Here is a 25,412-nt window from a genome sequence, read left to right on the forward strand (position 1 = left end):
CGGGCGAGGGTAGTATCGACAAGCCCAACCGCTGCAAGTTTGGTGAGATACGCCATCTGCTGAAGTCACATGTTCAGTATTTGTCATCCACTTTTCGGGTATTTCCCGACATTTGCGGTCCCATGTGTCTTATGTCAAATTGTTGGTCCCAGCGTAGCCTACGCCGCTTCAGGGGTTTGTAAACATACAGGGTGGTCCATTGATCGTGACCGGGCCAAATATCTCACGAAATAAGCGTCAAACGAAAAAACTACAAAGAACGAAACTTGTCTAGCTTGAAGGCGGAAACCAGATGGCGCTATGGTTGGCCCGCTAGATGGCGCTGCCATAGGTCAAACGGATATCAACTGCGTTTTTTAAATAGGAACCCCCATTTTTATTACATATTCGTCTAGTAAGTAAAGAAATATGAATGTTTTAGTTGGACCACTTTTTTCACTTTGTGACAGATGGCGCTGTAATAGTCACAAACATATGGCTCACAATTTTAGACGAACAGTTGGTAACAGGTAGGTTTTTTAAATTAAAATACAAAACGTAGGTACGTTTGAACATTTTATTTCGGTTGTTCCAATGTGATATATTTACCTTTGTGAACTTATCATTTTTGAGAACGCATGCTGTTACAGCGTGATTACCTGTAAATACCACATTAATGCAATCAATGTTCAAAATGATTTCCGTCAACCTCAATGCATTTGGCAATACGTGTAACGACATTTCTCTCAACAGCGAATAGTTCGCCTTCCGTAATGTTCGCATATGCATTGACAATGCGCTGACGCTTATTGTCAGGCGTTGTCGGTGGATCACGATAGCAAATATCCTTCAACATTCCTCATAGAAAGAAATCCGGGGACGTCAGATCCGGTGAACGTGCGGGCCATGCTATGGTGCTTCGACGACCAATCCACCTGTCATGCAATATGCTATTCAATACCACTTCAACCGCACGCGAGCTACGTGCCGGACATCCATCATGTCGGAAGTACATCGCCATTCTGTCATGCAGTGCATCAGTAGAACATTACGTAGGAAATCAGCATACATTGCACCATTTAGATTGCCATCGATAAAATGGGTGCCAATTATCCTTCCCCCCATAATGCCGCACCATATATTAACCCACAAAGGTCGCTGATGTTCCACTTGTCGCAGCCATCGTGAATTTTGCGTTGCCCAATAGTGCATATGATGCCGGTTTACATTACCGCTGTTCCTCAATGACGCTTCGTCGCTAAACAGAACGCGTGCAAAAAATCTGTCATCGTCCCGTAGTTTCTCTTGTGCCCAGTTGCAGAACTGTACACGACGTTCAAAGTCGTCTCCATGCAATTCCTGGTGCATAGAAATATGGTACGGGTGCAATCGATGTCGTTCTCGAGATTCCAGATTCTCGAGCAATTTGTCTGCTACTGATGTGCGGAGTAGCCGCGACAGTAACTAAAACACCTATTTGGGCATCATCATTTGTTGCAGGTCGTGGTTGACGTTTCACATGTGGCTGAATACTTTCTGTTTCCTTAAATAACATAACCATCCGGGGAACGGGCTGGACGCTTGGATGATGTCGTCCAGGATACCGAGCAGCATACATAGCACACGCCCGTTGGGCATTTTGATCACAATAGCCATACATCAATAGAATATCGACCTTTTCCGCAATTGGTAAACGGTCCATTTTAACACGGATAATGTATCACGAAGCAAATACCGTCTGCAATGGCGGAATGTTACGTGATACCACGTACTTATACGTTTGTGACTATTACAGCGCCATCTGTCACAAAGTGAAAAAAGTGGTCCAACTAAAACATTCATATTTCTTTGCGTACCACACGAAGATGTAATAAAAAATGGGGGTTCCTATTTTTAAAAACGCAGTTGATATCCGTTTGACCTATGGCAGCGCCATCTAGCTGGCCCATCCATAGCGCCATCTGGTTTCCCCCTTCAAGCTAGACGAGTTTCGTTCTTTGTAGTGTTTTCGTTTGATGCTTATTTCGTGAGATATTTGGCCCGGTCACGATCAATGGACCACCCTGTGTGTGTGTGTGTGTGTGTGTGTGTGTGTGTGGTGTGTGTGGTGTGTGTGTGTGTGTGCGTGTGTGCGTGTGTGTGTTTGGAGAGGATCTGCCTTGAGAAAAACACAATTTTTATTTCTATTTCCCAGACTTGTTTTGCTGAAGTGTCAGCATCATCAGTGAGTATTTTGTTGTCTTTCTTGTTACCACATGCGGTGGATTTCCTGAATTATTATGTTATTTAAAATTTAAAGCAGTTGTTTTCTTTCACAGTTTGTAATTTTCTCTGATTTCCCATTATCTTCATTGTCAAGGCCTACACTAACATTCACTGTCACTATTTACAAACAACTATTTGTGGAGCCTATGTCTACCTGAAAGTTTATTAGAATATCGTGTAAAAATCTGAAGTAAATCGGTCAAGAACTTTTCGACACTTTTGGTAACATCGTTTAAATATAACTTGTCTTCTTTTAGAAGTGTAGGTTACATATATACGTCGTCTATGTCTGTCCGAACGCTTATTAGAGCAATGTGCAAAAGTTTGAAGTACATTTATCCTGAAATTTTAGAGGTTTTCAGTAAAAAAATTAATTTACAACTCGTCTTTAAATAGTAGTATAGATAGCGAAAATATAATAATTGAAAATGCTCCAATGTATCACGAAAATCCCATAAAAATCATATATCGCATATTTTAAAACCGAGATGAAATTTAGCACATCACAAGCGGAGGTGTTATGGAATGATTCCTTTTGTCTAATTAAGCTTAGTCCTCGTTCTGTACTAACTGTAGTGAAGGTGGCTAGTGGCCGAGCGGTTCTAGGCGCTTCCGTCCGGAACCGCGCTGCTGCTACGGTCGCAGGTTCGAATCCTGCCTCTGGCATGGATGTGTGTGATGTCCTTAGGTTAGTTATGTTTAAGTAGTTCTAAGCCTAGGGGCTGATGACCTCAGATTTTAAGTCCTATAGTGCTCAGAGCCATTTGTACCATTTGAAAGTGGCCAGGTATGTTGAGGATTTGTGACGCTGCTTTAGACATAGGAAAGCCTTCTGCAAGGCTGCTGACGAAAAAAGTTGTTTCCTTTCTTCCTGAGGCGTACAATATGGACTGCACTGGGGTTGAACTTCATAGTAATTCAGTTTTACCAAGCAAAAATGGTAGCTCTTCATGTTTTTCAGGGCTACTATTCTAGATGACCTCCACGAGTGCCAGTGAACTTTGGAGAGCTTCTTTGTTCAGTACATAGATAGATATTGCTTTTTGAATATTTCATCCATAAAGGGCGGCATTATGAGGGCTGCGACTGTTGATCAACACAAATAAAATAGTTTCTGTGTCTGTCATTTATTTTGCCACTAACCAATTGCCACAAACGCAGACTACGGATTTTCAAGTTATTTTATACGAAAATGAATACATCCAGAAAACCTTAAAGTCCTTTGAAGAAAATTATAGCATACAGCTTGGCAAATATCCTAAATCAAATTCCAAAATGAGCTTAAGGTCATTCTAAAAAATTCTAACTTCCTGCTTACTGAAAGGGAAAAGCACCAATTATATGCATGAATCCAATAGTACCACGCCTAAGGTCTCAATTAAAGGCTCACAAGGAAGATGGCTCTATAAGACCAATCTCCAATTCAATGAATTACCTTGGGTAAAAAATTCTACAGATACTCAACAAGATCCTATGGGGTAACTTTCTGTTTGAAAGCAACTACTCAACAAAAAGTAGCCTCTCATTCGCCAGTGAACTGAATGACATACACAGTACCAACAAATGCCAAATAATCTTTCTAGATGTAACAAATCTGTATACTAACATTCCCATTCATGATGCTTTATCCTTCTGCAACTAGTATCGAAACATAATTTCTTCTCTTTCGATGGAAAAATCTACAAACAAATAAAGGAGCAAGCTATGGTTGCTAGCATAGCTAAACTACAGCACAAATTTTTCACTAAAGAAACCAATATGCATTAAAAAAGTTCAGTTATACAGAAGATAAGTAGACGATACATTTCTCATCATTCATGGGGAAAACAAACATTCAACAAAATGCACAAGTATATTACATTTACCTGTGAACAGGAAGTAAATAACACCATTAACGACCTCGATTTTACCATCTGCGAACAAGATAACAAATATGTATTCCAAATTACTGGAAAGCAACCACCATAGACATAAATATACATGCTACCTTCTGCCACCGCAACATGCACAAACTAGCAGCATACTGCTCAATGTTCCATGGAGCTCTAAAAATCCCACTGATCAATGAGAGCCTCCAGAAGGAAATAAAAATCATAAAACAAATAGCGGTAGCTAATTGGTATAACCCACACCAACAGACAATTTAATTAAAAAATTAAAAAATGAACAGAATGACCACCAAGAACCAAGAAAGTACACTAACAACATGCACCCTCTTCCTCAGTAACATCTGCCAAACAATTGTCAGTATGTTCAAGCGACACAAAATAAGAATTTCATTCCAAATAAGCAATAAAACATGCCAAAGACTTCCTCATACCTTAAAAAGCAGTCAGTATCAATTTTCATCGTCCAGCACAAATGAAATCATATGTAGTAAATCCCTGGCTTAGTACATAAGTCAAACAAGCCGTAACTTCCACACCAGATTTAAAGAACACATCAACTCCTTCTGATACAACACACCACACAAATCTGCAATAGCTTCCCATGTAAAAAATACAGGACATCGATTTGACAATGTAGAACGCAACCTTGAAATACCACATATACTGAACAAAGGACACAGACTGTCTCTATACGAAGAACATGAAATCTATGTTATACACAGACAAAACACTTGGGGACATCTACTCAATGCCAAGCAGGCTCAACCAACTTTTCCAAAAGCTTTGACAAAATACCTAAAGCTTTCTCATGATTCACAGTTTCGCTGCACAGCAATTAATATAATCACTCCCATTCATCCATCAATAACTTCAGCTTACAATGCATGTGTACAATATGTTGCAATCATTTTATGTATGAGAAATTAACATAATAATTGAATAATTCAAGAGAAGCTCATTAATATTTTTTAAAACAAAAGGAAAACATATTTGTGTACATAACTATTTAATCATTATTTTTGTATCCAATACTGCAGCACATTCACATTAAAAATCTCTATATAGCTTCCTAATACACTCCTGGAAATTGAAATAAGAACACCGTGAATTCATTGTCCCAGGAAGGGGAAACTTTATTGACACATTCCTGGGGTCAGATACATCACATGATCACACTGACAGAACCACAGGCACATAGACACAGGCAACAGAGCATGCACAATGTCGGCACTAGTACAGTGTATATCCACCTTTCGCAGCAATGCAGGCTGCTATTCTCCCATGGAGACGATCGTAGAGATGCTGGATGTAGTCCTGTGGAACGGCTTGCCATGCCATTTCCACCTGGCGCCTCAGTTGGACCAGCGTTCGTGCTGGACGTGCAGACCGCGTGAGACGACGCTTCATCCAGTCCCAAACATGCTCAATGGGGGACAGATCCGGAGATCTTGCTGGCCAGGGTAGTTGACTTACACCTTCTAGAGCACGTTGGGTGGCACGGGATACATGCGGACGTGCATTGTCCTGTTGGAACAGCAAGTTCCCTTGCCGGTCTAGGAATGGTAGAACGATGGGTTCGATGACGGTTTGGATGTACCGTGCACTATTCAGTGTCCCCTCGACGATCACCAGTGGTGTACGGCCAGTGTAGGAGATCGCTCCCCACACCATGATGCCGGGTGTTGGCCCTGTGTGCCTCGGTCGTATGCAGTCCTGATTGTGGCGCTCACCTGCACGGCGCCAAACACGCATACGACCATCATTGGCACCAAGGCAGAAGCGACTCTCATCGCTGAAGACGACACCTCCATTCGTCCCTCCATTCACGCCTGTCGCGACACCACTGGAGGCGGGCTGCACGATGTTGGGGCGTGAGCGGAAGCCGGCCTAACGGTGTGCGGGACCGTAGCGCAGCTTCATGGAGACGGTTGCGAATGGTCCTCGCCGATACCCCAGGAGCAACAGTGTCCCTAATTTGCTGGGAAGTGGCGGTGCGGTCCCCTACGGCACTGCGTAGGATCCTACGGTCTTGGCGTGCATCCGTGCGTCGCTGCGGTCCGGTCCCAGGTCGACGGGCACGTGCACCTTCCGCCGACCACTGGCGACAACATCGATGTACTGTGGAGACCTCACGCCCCACGTGTTGAGCAATTCGGCGGTACGTCCACCCGGCCTCCCGCATGCCCACTATACGCCCTCGCTCAAAGTCCGTCAACTGCACATACGGTTCACGTCCACGCTGTCGCGGCATGCTACCAGTGTTAAAGACTGCGATGGAGCTCCGTATGCCACGGCAAACTGGCTGACACTGACGGCGGCGGTGCACAAATGCTGCGCAGCTAGCGCCATTCGACGGCCAACACCGCGGTTCCTGGTGTGTCCACTGTGCCGTGCGTGTGATCATTGCTTGTACAGCCCTCTCGCAGTGTCCGGAGCAAGTATGGTGGGTCTGACACACCGGTGTCAATGTGTTCTTTTTTCCATTTCCAGGAGTGTATAATAACTGAGTTGTGCATATGTTAATATTATCGTGCAGTCCATTCATGTATTTTAAAAAGAAAAACATATTTTTCTAAAATCCATGTAATCTTGTACTCTGTCTTCAGTGTAAACTAATATATCTGTAACATATACAACATCTTTGAACCGACAGTGTAAATGTAATGTTCAGTGGAGAGGACATACATCAGGCAACATTATGCAGGCCTTTTTAACCTTTAAAGTGCCTTTTCTATATCAACAATCAACAATTTTTATCATAAGCAAACGACACAAAATAACCCATACTGCCCTTAGTCTGCGACTGTGAAAAGACGTCTGTACTCTTCACCAACACCAGCCACGTAACTAAACAATTCTCAACCTGAAAATGATGGTGTGAACCATCGAAACGCGTACTGCCAAAATAAACAAACGACTGACGCAAAAAATGTTTTATTCATATTGCTTTTTGACTTGAAAAACTTATATTCGCCTTCTCTTCAGCCCTGGCTGTTATAATGTAATCGTTAGAAGCAGATTGCTATACTGCTTAGATGCTGTTCCCATGTGGCCTAGATCACGTAGGTGTCATCAAGGTAATTTGCTTATTGTGGAATACCTTCACTCAGTTGATCTATGCAGTGTGTCCCAGGAAAAATGGCTAATATTCGGGGATATGACCAGAACGATCATTCGAGGCAAAAAAGTCCGGTAAACATGGACTTTAAAGTGCATACCTTAAGAGCTATTAGCACTTCCTCTTCGATGCTATGTAAGAAATCTTTTCTACTGCAAGCTCTTTGCTTTTCATATTTTGGCAGGAGGTAATATTGACCAGAACATAAAAAAATTTCTAATAAATATGCGCTCTAAAATGTGTATCTTAAGAGATTTGAAAACTTGTTCAGTTGAAGAGACGTGTTTATCAGTAGCGAAGATGAAGAAATGCTCGTAGCTGTTACAGCATGGACGTCAATGCATTTTAGATCCCACGTTTACTAGCGTTTTTACTTCGAATGAGCGTCCCTGTCATATCCCTGAATCTGACCATTCCTCATGGGACATCTTGTATATCGCTGAAACATTACGGTAACAGCTGCGGTTCCAAATGATCTTTCTGTTGCATATTGTGAAATGTGTATTAACGATCAAGACTTGTTGAACTTTTACATCTACTGGTTGTTGTAAGATTTTTTATCATTTTATCTTTTAATTTGTAATTATGTCCCTATGTAAACTAATTCATATCGTAATTAGAAATATAATTAATGGAGTGCACAATTGGAATTTATTATGTATAGCCCATACTGGCGACCTGTTTTAGCTACGCAGAGGGCAGGAGTGGTGGTAATAAAAATTTTTGAAACAGTGTGTCAGCCAAAACGATTTAAGAAAATACTGGCCTTGGAGAATTTTTCCAGCAGTTTCTTGAAAATCGGTTGACGGTTCATTGAGCGTTTACTGTAGTTCAAAAATGGCTCTGAGCAGTATGGGACTTAACATCTATGGTCATCAGTCCCCTAGAACTTAGAACTACTTAAACCTAACTAACCTAAGGACAGCACACAACACCCAGTCATCACGAGGCAGAGAAAATCTACTGTAGTTCTGAAGTCCCGATATAGTCTTATGGTTCTATTCCGTTTAGTGATAATAATTGCCTTTCGGGCTGTCCGTTCAGCAGGTAAGCGTAGCCCAGTCTTTGTAATCTGTCAAGCTCTGATTTTACTGACAGGTTAAACAAAAAGTACCGGGCGTACCTGGCAGAATCACAGTTGAGTGGTTACTTTACGAGCTATGTGGTCAGAGATACTCTTTGTGCAGCCCAGTGTAGATTCGCAAAGTTACTTGAAATTATAACACAAGTTATTTATATCATGGAATGGTATTGAATTAGAGGTGAGATTACTTTGGTGTTTGATTTAGAGCCGTAAATAAAGGAAAAGCATCAAATAACAAATTTTAACAGCTACTGAAGAGGCCACTAAAAGTAATGGTGGTCTTCTATGCGTTTTCCTTACTTAGTTATTGCCCTGTAGCGGGGTCGGTCGTATCACGATTTCGTACTTCGTCGGATGTAGTAGCGTTGTCCCGATACACCACGAAGTCTCATGTTCTATTAATGCCATGGTTGCACCAGTATCATTTGATATTCAACGAGTATTCTATTAAAGCGTAATTTCAGTATTAATCTTCCTGGCGTCTCACCCCCTGGGTCAACGACTAGCCAAACGGATCGCCTGTCGCACCAAGTGTTTACAAAAGACACACGGTACCAGGTGGCTAAGCTTGTTGCAAGAGAAGCCTGAAACTGCGAACAATTAATCAGTCCGAACAGGATTTATGGGAAACCGTTTCCGTTATAAGCGAATGTGTGCTTTCTCGGCGAATTGCACTGACGGATTCTTCTCTGGAAACCAGTACAAAATGTTCATTTCAGAGCGACGTTTCGACAAGTTTCTTACTTTTCACCTTCGTCACAAGATGACACATAAGACACTTGTCGAAATGACGCTGCGACATAAACGTTATCAGTCACACGCATATTCGAAGCGGGGAATACTCCCTTCATATACAGCAACATAAATCTGGTTCGTGGAAAAATTTTGAGGGCTATTTGCAGTGACTACACACTTTCTCTGTTTCTATTTCCTCTTTCCCCGCGTTTGCTTAAATTGTGATTCCTTGAGTGGGTAGTTGCCACCTGTTTCTGTCTCATAGAAACATTTAACGAAGAGTAAAATGATGAAAAATAATTCGAGTTCGTGTACTACTCCTTTCAAAATTATCATACGTTTATCAGGTCGTAAAGTACAGCTAGTACGTAGTATTTCAGTTAAAATTGTGTATGTTTCCAGAACAGGTCGATTGTCCCCTCTGGGTCAGATAACTTTCCACCAGACAATTATCGTCTTCTATTTTTAACCCTTTCACTGCTCCAGACGTAAATATACGCTAATCGTTTCAGTGCTCCACACGTATATATACTATTTGCTATAAAAAATACTTACAGCGGTTCCCTGCTACAGCCGTATAGTTACGTATAACGCCGACAATCGGGCCAGCGAGTCGGAGGTAATTGTTGCGCAATTATGCAGTTTAATTGTTGGAATACTGGGAAATACCTGAACGACTGTTGAATGCTGAATTCTCTTTCTGCTGAGTTCATTCGTATCGCTATATTACCTAGTTTGTGTGCGGCCGTTTCCGCTTTACCGAATAAAATGACGCGACGTTACCCTTCGTTTACAGACGATGAGCTGCTGAGTATTCTAAACCAAAGTGACGACGAGGACATCATCATGCCTTATCCAGTTGATTATGGGTGGACAGATAATGACGACGACGAGCTGGCAGATAAATCTGTCACCACAAATATAAAAAATATTTGTGAACTAACAAACGTTGAACCAGTAAATGCAGATCCAAATTTTGATGTTATCGTCGATTATTTCTCCGATTCCGAAGAAGAGCCTGAGCGTGTGCGTGAAAAATCTCCTAAGAGACACAAAACAGTTGATTTTAGATGGAAAGGCTCTGATTTGGACCCTAAAGTGCATAATTTCGATAACAGTGGTTCCGGTTGCAAAATCGTCAATTTAGATGATTTATGCACTGTATACGACTGCTTCCAAGTTTTTTTAGCCAAAAAATTGTGAGCTACATAGCTGAGAAATGTAATTTATATTATGAACACCTTTGTAATGATGCCAGTGAAAAATCAAGACTGCGACGTTGGAAAAACACAAACAGTGACGAAGTTTGCTGTTTCCTTGCTGTAAATTTTCTGATGACTCAAGTGAGAAAAAATGAAATAAACAGTTATTGGACCAATGATCAGTTACTGTCTACTCCAATGTTTGCGCAAATCATGCCGAGAGATAAATATCTTCTGTTACTTAGAATGTTACATTTTGCTGATAACAGTAAGGACCCTGGAGATGACAAAATCTGGAAATTACGTCGAATTGTGGATCACTTAAGAAAAGTATTTCCAGGTGCTTTCTATCCTTTTAAAAATTTGTGCAGTGACGAAAGTTTAGTTCTCTTCAAAGGTCGCGTCTTCTTCAAGCAGTACATTCCTTCCAAACGCCACAGATTTGCTGTAAAATTTCTTGTGTTATGTGAATGTGAAACTGGCTATATTCTTGACTTTATTATTTATGTGGGTGCAGCAACAGACGTAAAAAAAGAAACTGACTTTAGTGCAAATGTTGGAATACCTGGAAGCATTGTTCTCACTTTACTTGAACGTTACCTTGGTAAAGGTCACACATTATATGTTGACAATTGGTACACTAGCCCAACGTTATTTTCTTATTTGCATAACAGAGTGACTAATGCCTGTGGAACTGTGAGAACAAACCGCAAAGACATACTTGCTTTACAAAACCAGCTGGCATCGAAAGCTACACTGAAAATATGGGGGCCGTCGACAGGAGCGACATGATGCTAAGTTCAGTAGAATGTGTACGACAAACTGTAAAATGGTATAAAAAAGGATTTTTTTCATTTGGTGGATCTGTCTCTGCTAAATGCGCATGCATTATATAAAACTCAAACAGGACGAAATATTTCAGTATCTGATTTTCAACAGAAACTTATCAAGGAGATCCTAGAGATTCACCACCAACCGCAAACAGAGGGACGTCGTGGAAGGAGATCGGCTGATGGTGACAATCCCTTACGCCTAACCGAGCGCCATTTTATCTCGCTAATCCCAGGAGCTTCAAAGAAGAAGGCCGCCCAGAGCAGGTGTATTCTATGTGCAAAACATGATAAACGAAGTGACACAAGATACATTTGTGTAAAATGTAATGTGCCTTTATGTCTGAATTATTGTTTCGAGAGATATCACACTTTGAAGTATTACTAATGTAATATGTTTTGTATTTTTTTCTCCTAATAAAGTACTTTTTCTGAACAAAATAAGACTTTCTGAACAAAGATTTAAAAAAAGGAAACGATTTACACAGACAATACTGGATTTTGCGTCTCATTTTTATCTCAATAATAACGGTAGACTGCTACAGCCGTATATATACGCACCGGGTGAAAATAACGTGCACAGGGCGGGAGCCGCTGAGAGTAAATGCGCAGTGAAAGGGTTAATGAACTTTCCTGAAGTTGGTGACCTTCGCTGCCTTGTATTATTCATGAGGTGGACGACTAGTTATTTGTTGGACCGATAACTAATATATATATATATATATATATATATATATATATATATATATATATATATATATATATATTAGCAGAAAAGACTTCCTTTTCATGATTTTTCTGGGAGGAAATAACTTTAGGCTTATAGTTACCAAGAGCCAACATTTGCAACCTGAAAGGTAAATGTGTATGATCTGTTCAGCATTCGGTATGAACGACTAAGTAAGGTTGTAAACAGCCTTTTACAGATAAGGGAAAAAATCAACATTGCCCTAAAATAAAATCACAAATACTTTACAGTCTTTGGTGTTCAGGCATTATGTAAATTATTATCTTAGGACTTAAGTTGTTGTCCATTTTATATTTACTAAATAAATGGTGCTCTCTCATTTTCAGGAACGCTTCAAAAGACAGCCAGAGCCCTCAGGTAAGATATTTCGTACTTCTAATACGACTCCTATCGTTTCCTTATTGATTATTGAAATATCAGAGACAGCCAAACAGCTCCCCTTACACAATTATATTATCTTGTCAAGATGCTGTAACTTCATAAGTGCTTTTTTATTGTAATTCAAACGAATGTACGAGACATTAATTCTTGACAATCAGTGAGTATTTCTTATGGTAATTAAACTTAGTAATGCTTTTAGGGTACACGGTATCTCTAATCGAAAAATGTGTTATAACGAGAATTGCCACATGCTTCAGTAAAGGTTCTACATAAGTATCTCTGTCCCTCATCACTAGTCAATTCGGTTGGCATACTTACTGTAGTTGACAAAATCTTTTATAGTCTTCAGAGCAATAATCCAAGCATAGACTATTTAAAGTAGTCTATACATCAACTGATGTTAATAAATATATTCGGAACTACATCTCGAATATGCTATAATGTGAACTAATTGTGCTTTCTGAAAACTATCAAACCGTTTAGCGATAGCTTTTCACAGTTGATACGTTCAAGCCGAGAGATGTAGCTTACACTGTAATTATACACTGTCCAGTCATATTAATGTGATCACCTATCAAAAGCGTGAATAACCACCTTTTGCAGCGCGGACGTCAGCGAGACATGCAGGGAAAGAGTCAATGAGGTTCTGGAAGGTACCGACCAACAGCGATATGGAGCACGCTGCTTCCACTTTTGCGCTACATTTCTCAGTTGACACTCCCGATAGAGGTCGTCGCACAGATTCACAGTTGGATTTACATCTGAAGAGTTTGGTAGACTTTGAGGAAGTACGGTAAACTAATCCTGGTGCTCTTCGAACAAAACATGCACATTGCGAGCTGTGTGACACGTAGCGTTGTCCTGCTGGTACACTATGTGATCAAAAGTATCCGGACACCCCCAAAACATACGTTTTCCATATTAGGTACATTGTGCTGCCACCTACTGCCAGTTACTCCATATCAGCGACCTCAGTTGTCATTAGACATCGTGAGAGAGCAGAATAGGGCGCCCTGCGGAAATCACGGACTTCGACCATGATCAAATGATTGGGTGCTTGTGTCATACGCCTGTACGCGAGATTTCCACACTCCTAAACATCCGTAGGTCCACTGTTTGTGATGTGATAGTGAAGTGGAATCGTGAAGGGACATGTACAGCACAAAAGCGAACAGGCCGACCTCGTCTGTTGACTGACAGAGACTGCTGACAGTTGAAGAGGATCGTAATGTGCAATAGGAAGACATCTATCCAGACCATAACTCTGGAATTCCAAATTGCATCAGGATCCACTGCACGTACTACGACAGTTAGGCAGGAGGTGAGAAAACTTGGATTTCATGGTCGAGGAGCTGCTCGTAAGCCACACATCACACCAGTAAAGGCCAAACGACAGCTCGCTTGACGTAAGGAGCGTAAACATTGGAAAACTGAGCAGTGGTAAAACGTTGACGAATCACGGTACACAATGTGGCGAACTGATGGCATAGTTTGGGTATGGCGAATGCTCGGTGAACGTCACCTGCCAGCGTGTGTAGTGCTAACAGTAAAATTCGGAGGTGGTGGTGTTATAGTGTGGTCGTGTTTTTCATGGAGGAGCTTGCACCTCTTGTTGTTTTGCGTGGCACTATCACAGCACAGGTCTACATTGATGTTTTAAGCACCTTCTTACTTCCCACTGTTGAAGAGCAATTCGGGGATGACGATTGCATCTTTCAACACGATGGAGCACCTGTTCATAATGCACGGCCAGTGGTGGAGTGGTTACCGACAATAACATCCCTGTAATGGACTGGCCTGCACAGAGTCCTGACCTGAATCCTATAGAACACCCAGACGACGAGACGAGGCAAACTTGGGCTCGCTGCGGCGGGCCATATGTGGCCAAGTGGCATGGCTGCCCAGCTTTTTCCGGCGACGACTTCTCTGGAGACAAGGGGCAAACTGCGAAGACACGACGACGTCGCCGTAAGAGCCGCCGAACGAATACAAAACTGAGAAGCGGGAAGACAGCTTGCACTGCCCACAGGCGCTCAGAATATCGCGCTAGTGTGAGTGGTATGGTGGGTGGGGGGAAGGAGGAGGTTGCGTGGGGGGGGGGGGGGAGGGGCGGTGTCACCGGCGGTAGCACGGCGGGCGACGCAAGTGCGGGCCCCTATTCTGTAATTTTCGGCCGCTATGCCGACCGGATCGGTAGGTGAGCGCACCGAGCGGCGTTGTTTTTGAAGGAGAGCCCCCCACGTTATTCTGTACTTATTTTGGAAGCAATGGCGTACGGTTCTAGCAAGCTGAGACGCCATCATCAGTTCTCCTCCCGCCAACCAATCAAAAGCAATCTGCCGCAGGTCTGCACATGCACACTGCAGCGCGCACAGCGGCACGAACCCGAAGCTTCCATTCGCCGTCACAGGCATGCAATTCTTCGCAGTACTGAAAAGTGTGTTTAGAGTATGTAGTATTGTTCAAATTTCGCTGATCAGGCATAATAACGATAGGGTATTTGATTGAGTTCTGGAAACTGTCATAAATACCATGTTATCTCATTTTATTCTCATTCACATGGATGACTTGTTTTGGATTTTACGTTTCAGAACATGAGTTAGGAATGGTGTATAGTACCACATTGTATAATTACATCTATAAAAACACCCGAAAAACAGTATTCACAAATAAGAGAAGAGAAATGCATATGGCAACAAACAAACAGACTTCAACTAGTTGCATAGACGGGACATACCTCCATGAACCCGAAAAATTGTTTAAGAGGGTGTCAAAGATTAAGAATATGCATATAATATGGTTGCAGCTCGCTAATAGAGATCCAAATGATGAAGTTGCCAACTTCTCTACAAGATACATCAACGATTTCGGTCTTGAAAACATAATTTAAAAAACGCGTTTTCGAGAGCGTGTGGCGAGTGCAGCTATTGAAGTTCGTCGTAGTTTATAATATGCATGTGATGAATCAATATGTTTCATATACGGTGGTATAGTCTAAAAATATTATGGCAGGGATCTTTTGTCTCTCTCTACTGTTGTTGAGAATTCGATTGTGACAAACAAGAGAATAAAGATGCTTGATGCTAGTTTCATTTGCAGTAATTTGAGTTGTGCTCTTAGATTCTTCTCTGACCACACACTCGGAAATCGCTAAGTAATCGAAAAAAATGGTAAATTATTTGTGACAGGAAAATATATAAATGTCACTGTCAGTTGTTTCATACACAGCAATTTCATCTGTAGCAATTACTTCTTTCATTTTTTAAACATATGGAAGTCATGAAATCGAAGATACACAGTACTGAGAAAGCGCGCTCTTAGATGTAAATAACAACAAATATTTCAGAAAAATACTTAGCTTTCAAGAATTACTAAGTCTCAGAACTTATTACAAACACGAAGAGGCAAAAAAAAATTTTCATACCCAGCGGCAAGAGAATCTACCTCCTTTAGCACTGGTACTACTTGGCTACTACAACTCGCATGCAGCTAGTGCTTTGCTTCTACTGATTCTAGTCGAGAAAGACACATGCTGACTTTGTTGCCGAATGATGCGGGCGTAAGTCCTAAATGGAAGATTTTCGCTATCACGCTTCACAAAATTCCTTTCCACTGTCACTTAAAAGCTTTAAACACCTTTCGATGATTGTAAGTAAATCATTTGCGGAAAAAGGTACACGAAGTCACTAGTAATTTCAACTAACACTCATGTAATACACTTGAGCAGAGCCAACCATTTGAAATTTAACGATTTTTGAACTCTAAATTACTCAAAAATAACAAGTATTTTGCAAGAATATTGACCGAAAATGTTTTTTTATGTTTTAGTCATTCATAGTAACAACAATACAATCACATTTCTAACAAAGGAAAACAGTCTATTATGAACCCACTTTCCACTCAGATGCATCCTAGTGATTCTTCAGTAAAACATAAACACTAAATCCGAAACTGAAACCACTCAATAATTCTAAAATAACAAATTCTAGCTGTAAACAAATCACACCAAACCGAACGAATGGCCATACCGAAACTTAACCGCTGCTCGGCACAGTTGTCGGAAAATTGGCGGCAGGAACGATCGGTAATAGATCTCAGAAGCTTGCAGAATAACAACTTTGGATAAAGAATCGAAAATGACGTCACTACCGAGGGTAACCTTCCGCACCAATCGGTATGAACGATACAGAATAGGGCCCGGAGGTTCGCACTATGCTGACGAACATGGCAGAGGAGGCGACTGTGGCCTTCAAAGCGGTCACGGGTGCAAAGAGGGAAGCTCTTAAGGCCACCTGGCCTGCGGAGATGTTGGAGGCATGCAGCCAGCTGTGGCAATTGCGCTCGCAGCTGGCACACGACCTCCGTGCAGTGATGACACCTACCGCCACCCCCCCCCCCTCCCTCCTGCAAGGAGCAGTCAGTGAAGAACCACAGCGCGGTATACAGGGTGGTCCATTGATCGTGACCGGGCCAAATATCTCACGAAATAAGCGTCAAACGAAAAAACTACAAAGAACGAAACTTGTCCAACTTGAAGGGGGAAACCAGATGGCGCTATGGTTGGCCCGCTAGATGGCGCTGCCATAGGTCAAACGCATATCAACTGCGTTTTTTTAAATAGGAACCCCCATTTTTATTACATATTCGTGTAGTACTTAAAGAAATATGAATGTTTTAGTTGGACTACTTTTTTCGCTTTGTGATAGATGGCGCTGTAATAGCCACAAACGTATGGCTCACAATTTTAGACGAACAGTTGGTAACAGGTAGGTTTTTTAAATTAAAATACAAAACGTAGGTACGTTTGAACATTTTATTTCGGTTGTTCCAATGTGATACATGTACCATTGTGAACTTATCAGTTCTGAGAACGCATGCTGTTACAGCGTGATTACCTGTAAATACCACATTAATGCAATAAATGCTCAAAATGATGTCCGTCAACCTCAGTACATTTGGCAATATGTGTAACGACATTCCTCTCAGCAGCGAGTAGTTCGCCTTCCGTAACGTTCGCACATGCATTGACAATGCGCTGACGCATGTTGTCAGGCGTTGTCGGTGGATCACGATGGCAAATATCCTTCAACTTTCCCCACAGAAAGAAATCCTGGGACGTCAGATCCGGTGAACGTGCGGGTCATGGTATGGTGCTTCGACGACCAATCCACCTGTCATGAAATATGCTATTAAATACCGCTTCAACAGCACGCGAGCTATGTGCCGGACATCCACCATGTTGGAAGTACATCGCCTTTCTGTCATGCAGTGAAACATCTTGTAGTAACATCGGTAGAACATTACGTAGGACATCAACATACATTGCACAATTTTGATTGCCATCGACAAAATGGGGGCCACGTATCCTTCCTCCCATAATGCCGCACCATACATTAACCCGCCAAGGTCGCTGATGTTCCACTTGTCGCAGCCATCGTGGATTTTGCGTTGCCCAATAGTGCATATTATGCCGGTTTACGTTACCGCTGTTGGTGAATGACACTTCGTCGCTAAATAGAACGCGTGCAAAAAAGTCTGTCATCGTCCCGTAATTTCTCTTGTGCCCAGTGGCAGAACAGTACACGACGTTCAAAGTCGTCGCCATGCAATTCCTGGTGCATAGAAATATGGCACGGGTGCAGTCGATGTTGATGTAGCATTCTCAACATAGAAGTTTTAGAGATTCCCGATTCTCGTGCAATTTGTCTGTTACTGATGTGCGGATTAGCCGCGACAGCAGGTAAAACACCTACTTGGGCATCATCATTTGTTGCAGGTCGTGGTTGACGTTTCACATGTGGCTGAACACTTCCTGTTTCCTTGAATAACGTAACTATCCGGCGAACGGTTCGGACACTTGGATGATGTCGTCCAGGATACCGAGCAGCATACATAGCACACGCCTGTTGGGCACTTTGATCACAATAGCCATACATCAACATGATATCGACCTTTTCCGCAATTAGTAAACGGTCCATTTTAACACGGGTAATGTATCACGAATCAAATACCGTCCGTACTGGCGCAATGTTACGTGATACCACGTACTTATACGTTTGTGACTATTACAGCGCCATCTATCACAAAGCGAAAAAAGTGATCCAACTAAAATATTCATATTTATTTACGTACTACACGAATATGTAATAAAAAGTGGGCGTTCCTATTTAAAAAAAAAACAGTTGATATCCCTTTGATGTATGGCAGTGCCATCTAGCTGGAGTTATGGAAGAAGTCGACGCCTCACCTGCAGACGCCAGAAGCTGAAGAACTACCACCTGGACACAACGAGAGCTGGCTGGTGTGGAAATCTTTAAACAGATTACGATCAGGAGTTGGACGATCCAGAGACAACCTGAAGAGATGGGGCTTCATAACAGAAGATACGTCCTGTGATTGTGGACAAGAAAAAACCACAAGCCACATGCTCCAGTGCCTTTTGTGCCCTACATCCTGCAGGAAGATTGATCTCCTGCAAGCCACTCCAAGCGCCTTGGAGGTTGCAAAGTACTGGGTACATGTAATATAAATACAATTTGTGTATATATATGTACATATTTATTGATGTGTATGGCTACTGTAAATTTGTACGTTTCTGATTCGAGAATAATAATAATCTAGCGGGCCAACCATAGTGCCATCTGGTTTTCCCCTTCAAGCTAAACGAGTTTCGTTCTTTGTAGTTTTTTCGTTTGATGCTTATTTCGTGAGATATTTGGCCCGGTCACTATCAATGGACCACCCTGTATACACCGAAGAAGAACACGGGTGCCGCTGCAAAAACACCGAATCCTATCGGCTCCGAGCAGCTCTGCTGCGATGAGTGGGCTGCTACAGCGATCAGGACACTCAAGGGTATCGGCTACGTCATCCGCTACATAGTGGAGATCCAGTCGCGGCCCTCACTGAGCCTGTCAGTGCAGCCAACAGAGGAGTGGTGCCACTACGCGACCGTACATCTCTGGTCGTTTGGCTACGAGACACGCCTACCAGTCACTGATGGGCGACCTGCGCCTTTCCCTGCGCCCAGACGTCACTTCACAGAGCGCCAGGGGGCTCTCACAGCTCAAACAGTAGCACACCGTGCTGCCGCATCATAATGGACTGATCTCTTATGAGGACCAGACGGCTTTGACACTATGTCCACTTGCATATTCTCCGCTATTAACTTAACTTATCTTTGCATGACCTGTCGCAATCAGCAAGATATCCGCTATTGCTCTTCCTACCCAGCTCAACTATCACAGAGGGTTTTTTTCCTTTGGCACTTGCCTTGGCAGTTTTTTCCTCTCTGCCCTTCAAACCGCTATCCTTCGTTCAATTTTCGACCCAATCTATCTCCAGATGAGCGCGTATTAATGGTTAACCTTAACCAGACGTATAAAAACGTCGCATTACCCACATCCTGCAAGACCTCACTTTAGTAAAAACTAACCCTTATGCAGAGATGGCAGTTGACTGTGTTGGCCATCATCCCGGTGTGGGAGTGGAGGGACTCCACCTTTAAAACAGTTCATACTTTTCTGCTTTGTTGTGGTGTCTCTAGAACAGTTTATACCTTTGATGAGGCTAAAATAAAACTTTCCAGGAAAATATTTGTAAGACGGATGCGGACTGATCTTCGTTAGTGGACAAGAGAATTGCCTAATACATAAAATGCTGGGAACCGTGATTTTTATGCATCAGCCTGTTGCTGCCACATCTCTATGCATGCGCATCTCTGGCAAGCTCTGTCCCGAGTAGTTTGCTGTCATTACTTTTGAATGAGTGAGAGGAGCAGACATGCTTAGTGACTAGTTGACTGCAACACAAAATGGTGCTCACGATAAAACAGCGGGTGTCCATTATCGGATTTTTGCGTGGAAAACATGTGCGGAAGTGTTTGTGCAAGAGCTTAAGAATGGAAGTGTTTTGGAAGACCCTCCGTAAAAGTCTTCAATCCAAAACTTAGCGGCAAAATGGCACCAAACGGACTCTGTAGTGAATAAAAAACCGGATCTATCCGAAAAGAGTTCTAACACCAGAAAACATTGCTCAAGTGAAGGAAAGTCTGGGACAAAGTCTGACGATATCTCAGCTCCGTTTATCTGTGCGATCGGGGATTAAGAGATCTTGTCGGAACATTTTCAAAAGGACCTGCATCTATATCCTTATGATTTACTGTTGTGCATGAGTTAAAGTTTCCAGACGAACTTCCGCGTGTTGCGTTTCTGTCTGTGGTTTCTGGTTGAAATGGAAGTGGGACTTATGGATCTTGTGTTTCATTTCATTACATAACGCCTTGTTCAGCCTGTGAGGATATGTGAACTCACAGAACATGCGCCGTTATGCATGAAAAAATTCCAATAAGTACTTTGAAGAGCCATTGCATAATCTCAAGATTGGCGTTTGGAGCGCAATGTCTAGTGTCACCATCATAAAACGATTCTTTCACTGAACAGTTTGCTACGGTCGCAGGTTCGAATCCTGCCTCGGGCATGGATGTGTGTGGTGTCCTTAGGTTAGTTAGGTTTAAGTAGTTCTAAGTTCTAGGGGACTGATAACCACAGCAGTTGAGTCCCATAGTGCTCAGAGCCATTTGAACCATTTGAACTGAACAGTTGATACTAACCGGTATTTCCGGAAACTGTTTAATCCGTATGTGGATCAACTCATAGAAGAAGAATGGTTGCATGGATATTTTCCGCAAGACAGAGCAACAGCACACACCGCCTTAACAACCTTCTCATGAGTGCATAATACGAGGGCTATTCGGAAAGTGAGGAACGATCGATCGCGAAATGGAAACCACTGTGAAAATCCAACGAGGCTTTTCACAGACGTTTTGGGTAGTGTCTCTAGTATGACCGTTGATCATATCAAGACACTCTTTTCGGTTGTGAGTGCACTGTGAGCGATTAAAGGTGCCTACAACAACAATGCCTCCCACCAAGTAGGAGGGCCTACTGAGAGGTTTCGCCTTAATGAATGCAGCCCACCTAACACAACTGCCACGCACTTCCTTCTTCACGGCAATTCTCACAAGGGAACCTCCCCATCGCACCCCCCTCAGATTTAGTTATAAGTTGGCACAGTAGACAGGCCTTGAAAAACTAAACACAGATTAATCGAGGAAACAGGAAGAAGTTGTGTGGAACTACGAAAAAAATAAGCAAAATATACAAACTGAGTAGTCCATGCATAAGATAGGCAACATCAAGGATCGGCTGAGCTCAGGAGCGCCGAGGTCCGTGGTTAGCGTAAGCAGCTGCGGAAAGAGAGGTCCTTGGTTCAAGTCTTCCCTCGAGTGAAAAGTTTAATCTTTTATTTTCAGACAATTATTATCTGTCCGTCCGTCCGTCCGATGCAATCACTTTTTTGGGAGTGATTATCACATCCACAAGAAAACCTAAATCGGGAAAGGTAGAGGAATCTTTTTACCCATTCGCCAAGTGTACAAGTTAGGTGGGTCGACAACATCTTCCTGTCATGTGACGCACATGCCGTCACCAGTGTCGTATAGAATATATCAGACGTGTTTTCCTGTGGAGGAATCGGTTGACCTATGACCTTGCGATCGAATGATTTCGGTTCCCATTGGAGAGGCACGCCCATTCGTCTACTAATCGCACGGTTTTGCGACGCGGTCGCAAAGCACAGACACTAAACTTATTATAGTGAACAGAGACGTCAATGAACGAACGGAAAGATCATAACTTTGCGAAAATAAAGAAAGTAAACTTTTCACTTGAGGGAAGACATGAACCAAGGACTACTAGTTCCGCAGCTGCTCACGCTAACCACGGGACCACGGCGCTCCTGAGCTCAGATCCTCCTTGATGTTGCCTATCTTGCGCATGGACTACTCAGTTTGTATATTTTGCTTATTTTTTTCATAGTTCCACACAACTTCTTCCTGTTTTCTCGATTGATCTGTGTTCAGGTTTTCAAGATCTATCCACTGTGCCAACTTATAACTAAATCTGAGGGGGGTGCGATGGGGAGGTTCCCTTGTCAGCCACACTCTGCATGGGCAGTGAAGATGTTCCTGCAGCCTTTTCGATGGGAAGCGTTTGATCACCCATAACACAGCCCTAATTGGCTCGTCCTGCGTATCATCTCTGTTCACATGAAATGTTGGATACGAAGACAACACTTGGGCTCAGGCTACGCGCTACAGACCAGCATAGAGAACTATCGGAAAGCACAGGCGGCTGCCTTCTATGACGGTGGTGTTGGAAATTTGGTATAACGCTCCGACAAATGTCTAAGTCCAAGCGGCTACTATATAGAGAAGTACCTGGAAGATGTAGCTAAATGTGCAAAAAAAAAAAACAGTTTTAATTTTCACTGTGGTTTCCATTTCGTGACTGATCGTTCCTTACTTTCCGAACAACCCTCGCATTTTCAATGAGGAAACGACAATCAGCAGAGGCAGCGCAATCTCGATTGCCTGATGTCTCTCCCTGTGCCACAGATTAAAGGGTCAGGTGTTCTCAAATAATCGTCACACAATGGAAGAGCTACAACAGAACACTGAAAGTGCTATTGCTGCTATCTCTCAGGTGGAGCTGCTAAGTGTGTCTAACAGTTTGATGAATCGAGCACTGCACTGCATATCGTCCATGGTGACCATTTCTAGGTATATTCTGTGATGTTAATTAAGAAAGGCTAGTCTCGTGTCAGTCTTACTGTAAACATTTTCCAGTTTTATTTTGTCCACCCAGTATTTCTGAGGTAGAGTTATTCTACAAGTTGATTGTTAAAACAAAAACTCCATTATATTCAATACAATTTGTTATTTTGCTAGATAAAATTGTGGTACCACATAGCAGCAAGAAACCGCTTTACATAATAAGAAAAATTATGTAATTCATTACGAAATTCAAACAGTATCTGTACCACATGGTTATTGTACGTAAAACACAATGAGAACTGTCATTCTGATCAGCTTTTAAAGTGAATGCATATACTCATATTATAGGAGAGAAGTATGTGAGTAAAGATAATTGTTTTGAAAATATAATTCTAAAGTCATATTAATGAAAGTTGAGTTAAATGCTGATAGATCTGGACTAACAGCAAACATGTGTTCGTTTAAACCTAACATTAACATGCAATGCTCAGAGCAGAAGGAGCAAAGCACTCCAAGTTTCTCATACAGTAAAGGACTGCTTTCAGTACGAGACCAACCAAAACTCAGCTGACTCTGTTTCGTAGCCCAGTAAGCATGAAATACAAGTTTCAGGCTAGTGCAAGACCAGTTAATTGCTTTAGCTTGCCTAATTAATCATACAGGCGGCTCTCTCTCACTTACACTGTCCCCCAATAAAATAACGTCTCACGGTGTTGAATTACCAGTGAAGAGTGAGGAGTCTAGCACTCTTCACTTATAAGAATGATTGATAACTCTTTATTTATTCAGTTAGTCTGACATTGACGAACGATGACCATATAAAGCCAAATTATGAATCATAATTTGAGATGTTTACATATACATCTACATGGTTACTCTGCAATACATACTTAAGTGCCTGGCAGAGGGTTCATCGAACCATTTTCATACTACTTCTCTACCATTCCACTCTCGAATGGCGCGTGGGAAAAAGGAACACCTAAATCTTTCCGTTAGAGCTCTGATTTCTCTTATTTTATTATGACGATCATTTCTCCCTACGTAGGTGGGTGTCAACAAAATATTTTCGCACTCGGAAAAGAAACTTGGTGACTGAAATTTTGTAAATAGATCTCACCGCAAAGAAAACCGCCTTTGTTTCAGTGACTGCCACCCCAACTCGCGTTTCATATCAGTGACACTCTCACCCCCATGGGCGCGATAACACGAAACGAGCTGCCCTTCTTTGCACCTTTTCGATGTCCTCCGTCAATCCTACCTGGTAAGGATCCCACACCACGCAGAATGTTCCAGCAGAGGACGGACAAGTGTAATGTAGGCTGCCTCTTTAGTGGGTTTGTCGCATCTTCTAAGTGTTCTGCCAACAAAGCGCAGCTTTGTTTCGTCTTCCCCACAATATTATCTATGTGGTCTTTCCAATTTAAGTTGGTCGTAATTGTAATTCCTGGGTATTTAGTCGAACTGACAGCCCTTAGATTTGTGCGATTTATCGTATACCCAAAATTCATCGGATTTCTTTTAGTACCCATGTGGATGACCTCGCACTTTTCTTTTTTTAGTGCCAATTGTCCCTTTCCGCACCATACAGAAATTCTCTCTAGATTATTTTGTAATTGGAATTGATCGTCTGATGATTTTACTAGACAGTAAATTACAGAGTCATCTGCAAACAATCTAAGGGGGCTGCTCAGATTATCATCTAGATCATTTATGTAAATCAGGAACAGCAGAGGGCCTATGACACTATCTTTCGGAACGCCAGATATAACTTCTGTTCTAGTCGATGATTTAACGTCTATACTACGAACTTTGACCTCTCTGAGAGGAAATCACGAATCCAGTCACACAGCTGAGACGATACTCCATATGCACGCAATTTGATTAATAGTCGCTTGTGAGGAACAGTATCAAAAGCCTTCTGGAAATCTAGGAATATGGAATCGATCTGAGATCCCTTGTCGACAGCACTCATTACTTCATGGGAATAAAGAGCTAACTGTGTTGCACAAGAACGATATTTTCTCAATCCGTGTTGGTTATGTACCAATACGTCATTTTCTTCAAGGTGATTCATAACGCTCGAGTACAGTATATGCTCCAAACTCCTACTGCAAATTGAGGTCAGTGATATAGTCCTGTAATTCAATGGATTACTCCTATTTCCTTTCTTGAATATTGGTATGACCTGTGCTACTTTCCAGTCTTTAGGAACATATCTTTCGTCAAGTGAGCGGATGTATATGATTGCTAAGAAAGGCGCTATTGTGTCTGCATACTCTGAAAGGAACCTGATTGGTATACCAGCAGGATCGGAAGACTTGCCTTTCTTAAGTGATTTGAGTTGTTTCGCAACACCTAAGATATCTACTTTTATGTCACTCATGCTAATAGCTGTCAGGTTTCGAATTGTGGAATATTTATTTCGTCTTCTTTCGTGAAGGAATTACGGAAAACTGTATTTAGTAACTCCGCTTTAATGGCACCATCATCGGTACACAATCAAAACCAATTACATTCTACCAAACGTAGTAGCAGTCCAAATCCTAATAAAATGCAGGTAAATTTC

At 42.1% G+C, this 25,412-nt stretch overlaps 1 protein-coding gene across 1 annotated transcript in view; it reads left to right on the forward strand.

The window, feature by feature from the left end:
- The window catches only part of LOC126249722 (MAM and LDL-receptor class A domain-containing protein 1-like), a 426,827-nt gene that overhangs the window by 88,399 nt on the left and 313,016 nt on the right, over positions 1-25,412 (forward strand). Inside the window, exon 3 of the mRNA XM_049951403.1 lies at positions 12,177-12,207. Coding sequence (XP_049807360.1) covers positions 12,177-12,207 — 31 coding nt within the window. The remainder of the gene's footprint in view (positions 1-12,176; positions 12,208-25,412) is intronic.

Source organism: Schistocerca nitens, chromosome 3 (genome assembly GCF_023898315.1).
Source record: "Schistocerca nitens isolate TAMUIC-IGC-003100 chromosome 3, iqSchNite1.1, whole genome shotgun sequence".
Classification (NCBI taxonomy): domain Eukaryota; kingdom Metazoa; phylum Arthropoda; class Insecta; order Orthoptera; family Acrididae; genus Schistocerca; species Schistocerca nitens.